At 44.0% G+C, this 13,210-nt stretch overlaps 1 protein-coding gene across 5 annotated transcripts in view; it reads right to left on the bottom strand.

Annotated features, from left to right (window-relative positions):
• Window positions 1-242: 242 nt before the first annotated feature.
• The window catches only part of FRMD5 (FERM domain containing 5), a 396,131-nt gene continuing 383,163 nt past the window's right edge, over window positions 243-13,210 (bottom strand). For all 5 annotated transcript variants that reach the window (XM_069222965.1, XM_069222966.1, XM_069222967.1 and 2 more), the window contains one exon: window positions 243-9,188. In XM_069222965.1, the coding sequence (XP_069079066.1) occupies window positions 8,623-9,188 (566 nt within the window). In that variant the 3' untranslated portion in view covers window positions 243-8,622. The remainder of the gene's footprint in view (window positions 9,189-13,210) is intronic.

Raw genomic sequence — 13,210 nt, 5'->3', positions numbered from 1 at the left:
GCTTGATGGTAAGGCTCGGACGTGAACAGAGCAATGATCTGTGCATTTCTTTTCCATTCAATGCGGTTGCACATGTCGGACCCACGGAGTCAGTTCCTACCCCTCTTCTTGTGTCTTTTACAACAAAGCACCAGCCAAACCCATTCCACCCACCTCACACCTCCCTCCGACCACTTCCCAATACCCTCCTCACCACGGCAATATCAGACACAATGACACTTAAAAACTTTAAACGCAGCCAATTTTAACTTTTGTCATTTTTATTTAGAAAATACTCTCCATGGCAGCAGTGGTTTTATTACGCGCACTACTAATATGAAGGGGAAAAAACGCATGGTCTTCTGAAGGAAAATGTAAACCATATAGTTTGGCACAAGAAGGATACAGCTCTCTGTTCTTAAGAAGGAGCATTTAACCTGTGCGCGGTCTCGTCATGAACTGGAAGAAGATCTTTCCTAGAGAATTACCTAAGGACTTCACCGATGATTTCCTTGGCTGTTGTTGGTTTCATTGTGATATGTTGCCACCAGACACGTATCTAATTTTGAACAGCACTGACGCACTTTCTCAGCTAATCACTTACATTGCATCCCTACTCATTCTTTGGAGCATCTATTTTTACTACTTCCCCCTTCAGGGCCAATGTAATACAGCCCAAAAGCCCTCTACGTAGCTGATCTCTCATAAGCAGAACTTCCTCTCCCCCTCGTCTACCTACTGGACCTGATCCCCAGTAACATCGTTAGTTGAGCAGCTGCTCAATCAACACCTAGCCTAGTGGAGCCAACCTTACTGACATTAATATTAAATCAGAAGCCCTACCATCTTTCTGTATTTAACTTACACTGATGTCAAAAGACAAACTTGTAGCACAAACCCCTTTTCCACTGACTACATCTAGAGACTGGATCTTGGAACATAAGTTCAGTTCCCCTTTAGGTGCTGCTAGGGGTATGTCCTAATCGACATTCCATTTGCTGTGTCTTCCAATGTCAGCATCCTTCCTAACTTAGGCCACTGTTAAGTAGTGCTGAAGGGGCCATCCTTCAAAGTTGCGAAACGTTTCTTACTATAACCCTGACTAGGCAGAGCTGGCAGAGTGGGCCATCACTCTTTTTCAGCACCATAGGCAACCAAAGTATACAAAAGTGATAATGTACCCCCTTCACCTTTACACTTCCCAGCATCTGCTGTTTAATGTTCATGGATGTGGAGTGAGCTTCCCAAAAACCTATGAAGATCTTCATCACAGTCAGCGACACCTACGCATGGTGAAATCAGTAACACACTTGAGAGCTTATTTCTGGTTAACCTCGTCTACCCCAATTCAGAAAGTAACAAAAAGGATCCTTAATAATAACAAAATAGCATTCTGTTGTTAAAATATACATTAAAACATTTCTTCTTATTTGTACAAAACAAGAAAAACAGTTGGAGGCCGCATGAAGTGTAAAGGAACGACCATGGCTCAAAGTTAAACATGAAGACGGAGTCCTGAATCTCCCACCTCGACGCTCCTCCGCATCAATCTCTCCATGCTGAAGCAGGCAAGGTTCAAGGCTTAAACATAATTTGCAAACAACAGGTTAATATTGGACATCTAGATTAAGTTTGTCAAAGTGTTCTACGCTAGTTAAGAGAATAGGCCTGACTGCTTTCAGTGGCACGCTGCTAAGCGCTGATTCCTCTGGAAAGACCAAGCCCGGTCCAAACCGTGCCAAGGCATCTACCTACCCACCAGCACTACCAAAACCCTCACCTAAGAGAATCCCAATCTAAAGCAAGCCAATCAATTCTTAATCACCATTCAGTCCATGACCCCAGACACTATCAGCTTCAAAGAAACACCAACCAAAACCAAACGACTAACTATATCTAACATAAAATGCAGACAAATACTCCTAATCACTAACCTAACATTGACAGCCATTATCTGCTACACAAACACCCATCAAGTAGCCCCAATCCACCAATCAAATAGAAACAAAAAAAGACATACCACAATTAACTCAACTAGAGACCGCATTGAAATATTCAACATGTAAGGCAAAAAAAGGGCTTACTTCACTCCAAACAAACTGCAAGCAACAGCTCTCCATGCAGCAACCAAGAACATGACAACTTTTATCCCAGACAGCCATAAAATGCAGGCAATCACTAATGTTCAAGCACCCTAAACAAGCACAGACTGCACCCCACCTATACAGGGCAGCAGCCGTACTAAGACAATGACTATCAGTAAACGTGCACAAACACTTATCTACAAATAGACTAAAAGAAGCATGATCCACCAAATGCCAACTGCAAACAACTATCCCACCCAAGAACAAGAAATCTATGACAATCCCTAACTTTAATAATCATCACCTGCAGAAATATCCTCCAGCCATTATCAACCAACTTCCAAAAAATGAGTAACCCGGTAACCAACCACACACAACCAAACAGCCAACCTGAAACAACCATTAAACTTTCCCAATATTAACTGTGCACATATACCTACATTCTACCATCAAACCATGAAACGCATTTCATCAGCAGAGAGCAACCGCTAATTATATCTAACAAATATCACATTCAACCATCAAACCATGAGACGCATTTCATCAGCAGAGAGCAACCGCTAATCATATCTAACACAGAAGCAAACAGACTTAATCCAATAACAACCAACCACCAAAAATAATCCTTACCTAACAACGATAAACTTCTCACAAATACCATCTACTGTATCAACCCACTATTAAGACACTTATCATCAACTGTGCATTGACAGCCCACTCACTAACATTGCCACAAGCCAGTAATTGTCAGATTCAGACAAACCTATGTGATAAATGGAAAGTGCAAGCAAGGCTTGACATGAGTAGCAAAATGAAAAGAGATAGAGCAGAGAAGACTAGCAGATAGAGGGGTTCTCTTCCAGTGATTATCTGAATATGATTGTCCACAGTGTGGATTTATTTGTGCACATTCTTAGCCAGGAGTCACTTCTGTACTTCAGGAGTGGCACATTATTGTTCAAGAAGCCTTTTTCTTCTTCGCAGTACTTGTTTCTGCTTGAATGTCAGGGCATTGTATTTTTTATGAGGAATCCATGTCAACCCGAATCAGGGTCTCTTTTTCGACGTTTAACACATTCTATTTGGAGTACATTTCCAAAACAATATGAAAATTAAGTTGCACATTTTATATTCTCAGGCATCAGCAAGGGCACCACTGTAAAATATGTAATTTCTTTTAAAGCTCATTATGACATTACATGCTATAAAAAGAAATCTTAACTCTGCTTTTGCCTTTAGTCACTTTTTCAGTTGTTCATTGACGATGTCAACCTCCAGTTTCCACTCTCAGGGGAGTCCTCTTTATGTATGGAAAGCATCACATTGTACTTTTTGCTTGCTTAGTGATCATGTTGTATTCTTATTCTCAGTACAAGTTATTCAGTGATTTCCCCCTCTACTTCTAGTTCCCAGTGCAGCTTCCATCGGTCTCATAGGACCCGGGCACATTTTTGTACAACAACAAATCTGATACGAATTTGAAGCTTGGGTACAGGTGTGACCACTGTCAGAAATACACTGTAACTTCTCTTATGCAGCCTTTTTGGCAGCCCGTCTAAAATTAAATAACCCTCTAGATGCATAAGGTCCAATTTAGTGGATAGTTAGTAATTTCTCCTATATCAAGTCCTCTTCTTCTGAATTTACATTTTTCAGCATCCTAATGTTTGTTGGTGGAAGCAAAACAAATCAGGAGACCAACAGGAATATATTTGTCAATACTGTTTGGTCAAACTGGGCATCTAATCTGGAGCTGAAAGCTATGTATTCAGAAAAAAATCCAAGTACTTCCTATGGGTAATCTCACGTAGTTCATGGAACTGAAAGGCTACAGAAGCTGTTTGGTATGTACACCACATAAAAAAGGGTGCATGGCATTTGATCTGTATTGATCTATAATGCACAAAACAAATTCCTAGCATGATAGGCCTCCGAATCACATATGTCCCAGAATGGGTTGCCATAGATAATGAGGAGCCTATCAGAATTCCTTTAAGGCTTTTGTGCAAGTCAAATAAAATGTAGAAGCTTGTCGAAAATCCATTTTGTGAGGAACTCTTCCTGTGTCCTTAGAAATATTTGAAAAAAATGTCCAAATACAATGCCCCTCTTGGAATACACATAACCCTTCTTAGTATGAAAAATGGTGAATTACATGGTGTATGCCATATACCACTCCTATACAGAAGGATACTGAATTTCTAATACCCACCTGACTGAAATAACTGCTTCCAAAAATAGTTGTATTTGACAGTGGTTTCCTATTCCTGACGGCCAATGCCTGAAAGAGTCAAAGTTGACAAAACTGGTTGAAGCTTACAAAATTTGGGAAGTCCGGGTTGGGTCAAAGATTGCCCCTAAAATTAGGGGCCACCTCTAGGGATATTATTTTCTTTTGTTCAGCTGTGGAAATCACTAGATTAGACAGGATCGCATAAAGTAATCTGTGTCTCCAGTAGAAAAGGAGAGTGTTCTCTAGGGAACCTACTCCCTCACCATTCAAGGTGCTATGAGAGGAAGATTTCTATTGACTTCTGATGCAAACCTGTTCAACTCCAACACCTCAGACCTTTAGCACACAAAGGAGGGTTAAACCTGTGAAGAAATATGAAGAAGTGCTTAGTGTGTTGTCCTGGAGATTCGAGATTCAGGATTCCTGCAAAGTGGGTGGCCACTAGCAAGATGATGTTGCTCAGCAGCTGTTCGCTCAGCGCTGTCTTCTGGCAGTAGATCTCTTGGGAGGGAGTACCATCTTGCTTTTGTACATATGCTACTGTAAAGACAGGTAGCCTTGCACTCTAAGCCAATGGAATGAGTTATCCAGGGCTATAGATAGTTTAATGTGCCAATGTATTTATTAGACAATCTGTCCCCCACAATTCACAGGTTGTGAACCCTCAGAAGGGCCATGGTGGATCAGTCTGAAGTACTTGCCTTTGGATGCAATGAGAGGTAAAATACTCATACTAGCAAATTTGTCCACTGCAGTCCATCGCCCCCAAACCACTAAGCATTAGGTGGGGAATATCAATTAGCAAAGACATCCTCCTTCTTATCTCACTGGTGTGCCAGGTAGATCTGCATACAGAGTGAAGAACCTGGCCACTGTAACTGCCAGAACACAGTATCAGTGACACCTGACACCTCTGTAACCACTTATATTGTTCACAGGAAATGCCTGCACCACTGTGTCAAATGGACTTAAAAAGCTGCACGTGCTAGGAAAGAATCACACTGGACTCCCGTCAATTCCTCCAAAAGCTATCAAACATTTACTAACTTATAGAGGGTGACTGGATGTACATAAATTAAACAGACTGAAGGGAAAGACTAATATTTTGCATGACCTCTGAGAAAAATCCATGGGTCTTGCCTGGCTTGTGTCCTTGCAGTCTAATTTCTTGCTAAAGGGCAGGCTAATTGAAGCTTAAGAGGTAACTGCTTGCTGACATTGTCTTCTGTAATCTTGAGGTGTGTTTGGATCATTTTTAAGTTAACTGAGCCTTTTATCCTTCATATTCGCTTTCTAAATAGCTAAAACTGAGATGAAGCTCTATGCAAAAAGTTACTATCTACAGGTATGCTTCCGCATATACTGGTGCAAGGAGTGTTGACCTCCGGCTAGGACTAGCATACAATTTTAGGCTGACAAAGGTTTGCTGAACTTTAGAGCCATCCATACTGTGGCATTGTCCATTATGGCAGGGAAAGTAAATCCTTGGCCAATAACTTCTTGAAAGCGATACAAGAATCATCAGAGGGTTTTGACCAAAACGGAGGTGCAGTACAACTCATTGGTTCTATCATAGCACCGATGGGCAGAGGAAAGAAAGTGCTGGCATAAAGGGAGCAGAAAAATAAACTGGCATTATGGCCAGAGAAGTGTTGAGGCCCGATCATTGTTGGGGTTTGGCCTGCGACAGACCTAGCATGAATAAGGGCGGGATACCAATGTCATAAGAAGCTGGGGAGGGACAAATACCATACTGGCAGCCAGGGTTGGGCAGTCAGGTTTGAGCAGTGCATCATGTTTGAATATCTATAGTTCCTCAATGGGGACAGGTCATAATAATGAACTGCTAGCATAGCAAATCTCAGTACAAGCACAGTGTCAAAGGCTGAGTATCGCAGAGGCAGCCAGTGCGTGCTGGGCAGTGTGTGTGTACAGGTCATTAAACGAGTGTCCAGATCCGAAATCTCAAAGCACAGTCTGAACCAGAGTCCTGCTCCATGTTACTCCCCACCTTCACCACAAGGCTGTCAGCATGTGTTTCAGATGGGAAGTCTCTGGCGGAAAAGGAACTTCCTAACATGGTGTCACACAACTAAAATATTGCTTCTGGCCAGCACTCTGCCTCCTTTCTGTGCGACCTTCCTATATCAGTTCCCAGTTCTATCCTCCTCCTGCCTCTTTGATTACTTCCGGCCTGCTCAGATCTGCTGGCGCCTGCCATTACCCTGCCCTCCGACAATGCTGTACTGGTGCATTCCTGTACTGTATGAAAAGACGCAGAGTGTGACAGGGAATCCACTTGCAGCAAAATGCTGCAGTGAACAACCCTTATACCTTTCAATTTTAAGATATGTATTGAAACTGTTGGCCCTCTCACACAATACAGAAGCTGTGGTTTTAGGTTTTCTGGGAATCTGGCTCTGGTCTTGCCAGCTTGGAAAACATTACCCTGAGGAACAGAGGATTAAATGTACCTCTTAAGCCTCTAGAGCAACCAAGATTCCCTGTGCCCTGGAAAGTTGACAATTCTCATTCATGGTCTGTGTGGCAGCTCCCATCAAGCTATCTCTTTTTCTTGAGGCTTAAAAAGAAGTAAGAATCCTGTTTGTTATTGCACAGCTTTTGGCCACCCTTTGTGACTAGAAGGTTTACTTTAAACTTCGAAATGGTCCCCTCTATTTGCTATTCTTTATGCTTGGATTCATATGAACAGTGTGAGGTTCAGTCCTTGAGCTTCACTGGGGTACTTTGAGTAACCCAGCCCATGCTGCTCTTGGCCTGCTAGGTGGCTGCAGCTTTTGCATGTTTCTCTGGTTGACATGCCCGGTTTCCTGCGTACCTCATCTCTAAATCCACATGTAGCAGCTTTGCCAGAGCTTCCGCTCTATTACTGAAGCCACGAAGTAGCTCATGGTCAGCACATTGGACTTCAAAAATATATAGTTTCTTGCAAAGTGGCTGTCCCGTGACAATATCCCGGCTTTGAGATGGAAACTTCATTGCCTTGGACAAAGCTCTAATACAATGGTTGCTGCAGTGACACTTTTTTTACACTGTCACTATGACTTATGTTTGCGAAGATGTCACCTGGAGGGCAAGTGAGGCATTAGTGTCTTTCTCGGGTCTGATTCTTTGATGGACATTACGGTGGGTATGAAGTCCTCACTAAAATCGCTTGCTCTTTAAGATGAATAGATAGTGCTTCTGTTCTGCAGGGGTCCCGAGGTGCTATGCAGGGCTCCACGTTGCAGACGTTATTGAATGGTAATACTGCATTTCCTGCTTTGGACTCCTATATAAAGCCACCATGGCCTTCCCTCCGTAGCTCTGATGGATTCATGCCTCGGTGAGACTCCAACTGAAGATAGGTCCTAGTTTTTTTTCTTTCTATACATATTAATATCAAGAGATTGTAGAAGCTCGTTTGCTTCATCATTACACAGATAAAAAATACTACACATTGTAGACAACGCATTTTGGAGGGCTCTAGCCCGACGATGGAGGATGTAAAAAAATGTAGAACTCTTCATAACAGCGCACAGAATTCTTGATTCAAGAGCAATACTTTGTTTACAGCAGTTCTAGAGGTACTGAGATCGGAAAGTTAAGTGGGAAGTTCACTTGGAGAGGACAGAATTTACTGAAACCACATACTTAGCAGAAGCACGTGGGCAGTCACTGGCCAGGACGGTGATGCCACACGGGGCTCCATTAATTCTTTTGTCTCATCTGACCCCACTGTTTCTCATGCTGATACTCTGGCACACATACATACACTCAATTACACGTGAAAGCACAGACAGCCACAAACATGCTCCCATCCACACTTACACTCTCTCCATCACTGTTGCAATCTCCTTCTAGTTACCCGCACCAGACTTTGGCTGCTGGGTGTGGTAAGTGCTGGTGTGGTCGGAGGGCAGGGGAAGGGAGCATAGCCTACAACGCCCTAATGCTAAAGGCCACATCTAATACAAGCGAGCAGCGGGAAGGAAAGGCTGCTAATGGCAAACATCTATTCTATAACCCCTCCCATCTCCTGGTCTAAAGAAATACATTATTCGTAAGCGAAAATTAACAATCTTCTTCTGTAAGAGACACTCAGAAACCTCATCAGGGCTCCCCAAGGCACGCAGAGATGCCGCCAGCCCCACACACAGGGCAGGTGGACTCCACAAGCAGTGGACGGATGTCTAGTCTGTGGAGGCAAAATCATCTCGCCGTCCCGTCTCTTTTGGCCCTTCGCTGGTTCTCCCACATTGCACGGGTTCACAGTGCGCGTGTCACACAATCGTTACATTGTCCTCCCAGTGCCCTGGGCCACCTTCAGGAGTCCAGCAGGAGGCTGAGCAGGGTCCGCACCCTGCACGCACACCATCTCCGCAGGGGGCAGAAGTACTGGTAGTGGAACTGCTCAAACTCTGGTGTCTGACGGATATCACGCAGGAACGCAATGTCCAGGTCAGACTCCGTGAGGATGATGAGGAGGAGGAGCAATGCAAAGAGGATGCCGAGCGCCACGGGGAGCAGGCGCAGGACGCTGAGTGCCACAGTGTTTGGTGGCTCCGCCTCCCCACTGGCTGTCAGAGCACAGGGCAGCAGACCTCCAGCCTCCTCGGTCAGCGGCACAGGGGTACCTGGCTCCGACTCCCTCTCCTCCTCGATGCTGCAGGGAGCGCCATTGATTTGACGGCCCAGGACCAGCTCCAGGTTCTTCTCGGCCACCGGCGTCGGGAGCATGCTTTCCGAAGGGTTGTAGGCCTCGTCTGATATCACGGTGGCCCCAGTGCCACGCTCTACTGTGAAATTTCGAGCGTGGCTCCCAAAGGTGTCGTTGTGAGAGGTTGAGCGCACCGGGGTGGAGTGAGCACTGTCACGGAGAGATTCCAGTCCTGCAAAATAAGAAGCGACAGTATGAGCTGGGAGAAGATGAGGGTTTAGGGGGAAAAAGGAGTGGAAACATCTAAACATAATTCGACTTAAGAATGGTCAAAGGACAGCTGCACGTGTGAGACTGCTGTGCTAGAGGAGAGACGTGGTGGGGTGGAGACGTAGCATGTGAGAGGTTATTTGTAAACAAAACTTTAATTATACAGAATATAAATTAAATATAAATGAAAGCAAAGCCAGTTTCTTGTCAAATGCAGATAGGTGTATGGATCTAATCCAAGACAGAAACTGGCACATAACAAAGTACAACTAATAAAGCCACGAATCTTCACACAAGGTTTAGAGCATTAAGGGGTTGGAGGCAGTCCACACTCTCTTCCAAATAAACCAATTAACCCCCCCCCACTCAGACACAACCAAAGTGGAAAGCCCTTCCCATAGTAGTGCCACTGTAGAACTCTGCATAAGGTCTCTAAAGTTTGAGGCTGTTCTCAGTATCTATTTGGGAATAGCAACGTGCTATTTTCTGCTAAGAGCTGGGCACAGCAAACTTGAGGGCATATTTACAAAAAAGTGGCATATCAGCTATGATGTGCCACTTTTCTTGTGCCCCCCCCTCCACGTCACCATGATAGTGCCGTATTTATAATAGGGCACACATTAGCACAAAGCTATTGTGGAGCATCGGTCAACAAGTGCCAAAAATTATGGTGCTAGTCCAGCAATGATTGGGGAGGCCCACTGGAAACAATGGGAGCGTCACTTTAACGCCTGAAAAATGACGGGAAAAATGGTGCAGTGAAATCTCGTAGATTTAACTCTGTCATTTTTCTGGGCCTCCTAACGGGGGAACGCCCCCCATGCATTCAGTATGCCTGGTGAAGGTATAATGTGGCGCAAGGTGTTATAAAATGGCGCAATACTTGCATTGCGCCACTTTGTAAATATGGCGCGAGGAGAAGGCCTCCTTGATGCTGGCTTTGCATGGCTTTATAAATCTCATTTTTCATTTGCATCGCTCTTCCATGACGGCACGTGATGCAAGAGCAACGCATAGGGGCTTATAAATATGCCCCTAAACGTTTAGACTCTTTCAATCTTTTTGTTTGTATGAACTGAACTGAGGCAATGAGATACTGATCAATTAGTATTAAGCATTATCTGGTGGTTCCCTGTCAATTTTACGACTACAGATTTTCTCGATTCACCTGGGAAGGGGATATAGGGTAGCATAACAAAAGACTATATAGACAGCCATTGGAGTGACTGAAACTCCAGGCCTCTTCCACCATCTGCAGGTTTTAAGGTCACAACAACATAACTGGCTCATTTGCTGCTTGATTTGTGGTAGGGCTCAAGCTCGCTGCATCAGGCAGGCCAAATGTATTGCTCGGGGGGGGGGGGTTTGCCTCCTTGGATCACACACATTCAGTTAAAATGCAGATGAGCAAGTTCACTATTTTCCAAAGGATTCCTTTCCCTTTAAATCAATCTTCCGACCTGGCGCTGGTTAACTTTATACACTGCAGAAAAGGGAAGTTTTCCACTAACGTAAGAAACATTATTTATACCTATAATAGTAGTTAATGTGTTGTTGAGAATTCCGGGCCTCATTTACAGGAAACTGACACGGTCATGGATGCGTCAGATTTCTTGCGCCTGCCGCACAACCCCTAACGACACCATGAATGTGCTGAATTTACAATGCAGAACTCCATGGCGTACCTTTTCACTGATGCATCAGAAATTCTGGCACATCTGTTGGCGCTAGTGATGCATTGCTGGAGTTGAGTTGTTAAACTGATGCAACTCCAGCACTTCGAGGAGAGTCCCATTGGAAAAAGCCATGCGACAATTTTACGCCTTGTCTGTGTCATTTCTACGTGGCTTTTTCAGTGGGAACACTATGCTGCATACATTATACCTGGTGCAGGTAGAATAAGATGCAGGGCTTTACAAACTGACACTTTGGGCCCAATGCGTGAAATGTTTTGTGAGAAACAGTGAGCAGCTCATGGCTGTTCCACCACTTCAGGCAGTAGCTGACTACAATGTGATCACTACATACTTTTCTGTGGAAGGACAAAAGAATGAAAAAAGCGGGGGAAGAAAATGAGTAAACAATGAGTAAAAATTAGACAAAAGATTAGTAGAAGAAGGGGAAAAAGATGGAGTGGGGATCTCTGACTAGAGAGAGAAAGGAAAAGAAGGAGATAGTGAGAAACAGAAGACAGAATTAGCCAAGTGGGAAGAAGAGGCTGGGCCAGAAAGAGACCAAGATAGTAGAGTTGTGGTTTAGTTTCTCAGGAGCAGAGTCTAAACCAGGAGACCTAAGGACACAGTTATGAGCCCCTTGCACCAACGTTGCGTCACTTTTTGTGTCACAACAGCAGCGCAAACCACCAAATCATATTTATGAAGCCATGCAAAGCCACTTTGCGTGGCTTTGAATGGCCTCAAAATTATGGAGTAAGACAAGGCAGTGCAAATCACTGCTTTGCTTTACTCTGAGCAAGCGGGGCATTCTATAGGTGTTGCGGTGTGTTCCCATGGAACACACATGGATTTTGACACATCCCCAGATTTGCAAGAACTTGTAAACCTGCGCATGCGCCAAAACCTTACGCCTCCCCAAGGGAGGCTCAACAAGGAGAAACATCACTATTTCTCCTTGTTTTTCCCTCTTTCTATATGAGCTGAATTCTGCAGCAAACATAAAAATAGGAAAAAGCCTCCCAGGATTGATTTTGTGCATGAAGGTAGCCCTTCCTGCACAAAAACAATCCTCCCTACAACACAGCCACCTTTTCACCATTGTGCAAGGGTGCCTGTGTTGGAGCTAGGCAGCCAATACGGCTTCCAGCGCAGTGGGAAAGGACAGGAAGCACCATATGGCATAGATACAGTGCATTCCTGACATTTACTTTTGACGCAGCGGTGCTGTGCTTCAAAAGTCCATAAATATGGGCCCTAGATTCTAATTGTGGCTTCCTCGTTTTACCAAATTGTATCTCTCTAGGCAATGCACTTTCTGTCAGTTTTCTGTTGCCTATTTTGCCAAAACTTACTTGGAGGGAATTCAGTTTGCAGCATGGTGCTACACAAGTAAGCGTGGACTCTCGCATAGGAGTGAGGGAGTGTATGTATGGTACATATAAGAAGAGAAGAAGGTGTAACATGTAGCAGGATGTTTTGAAAATGACAAAAAGGCAGTTTCAGACAATTAATTTAAAAATGAACAGGGCTCGATTGTTTCTCCTTTTTGAATATGTCCTGTTTCCCAGGCCCATATTAGACAGAAGGGGCTAGGGACAGTTACATGCCTGACAAATGGCAGACCATCCCACAAAAACAGCGGGATGGCAGAAGGACATAGTGGAGATGAGCAAAAGAAGAGGTTGAGACACGAACACATGGGCATCTGGCATGGCTATATTGCAGACTATGAATTTTTTTATTTTATTTATTTGTTTATTGAATATTATATGAAACATACAATAAAAACCAACAGTAAACAAGCCCAATGAGCAGAAAAACATTGCCAATGTAACAACGTTCCAGCCTACATCTAGGGCCCCAATCCTAGGCACCGAAGCACCCGTGGATGCCGGCCGATGCGCATCTTCAAAAAGTTGCAGTGCTACCAAGGGAGCCCCACCCATAGCATTGCAGACGTGTAGAACGTTTGAGCAGACCATGAATTCAAAAAATAATCAGGTAATTCTAAACTCAACTAAGTTGTATGATACCGAGCAAACCACTCTTCTTTTCTACGCTTTGTTCCACAACCTTCCAAAATTGGTTAGGCCTCCAGGCGAGGGTTTGGTACCTAAATAAGCTCGCTGTCAATGGAGAGAAGGAGCTAAGCATGAGAGGAGAGCAAAGCAGTGAAAGAGAGAACAGAAGACAGATATGAGGGAAATAGTACAGGGAGTGCAGAATTATTAGGCAAATGAGTATTTTGACCACATCATCCTCTTTATGCATGTTGTCTTACTCCAAGCTGTATAGGCTCGAAAGCCTA

This window comes from Pleurodeles waltl, chromosome 3_1, assembly GCF_031143425.1.
Source record: "Pleurodeles waltl isolate 20211129_DDA chromosome 3_1, aPleWal1.hap1.20221129, whole genome shotgun sequence".
In the NCBI taxonomy this organism is placed as follows: domain Eukaryota; kingdom Metazoa; phylum Chordata; class Amphibia; order Caudata; family Salamandridae; genus Pleurodeles; species Pleurodeles waltl.
This window is presented reverse-complemented; position numbering and strand designations above follow the sequence as displayed.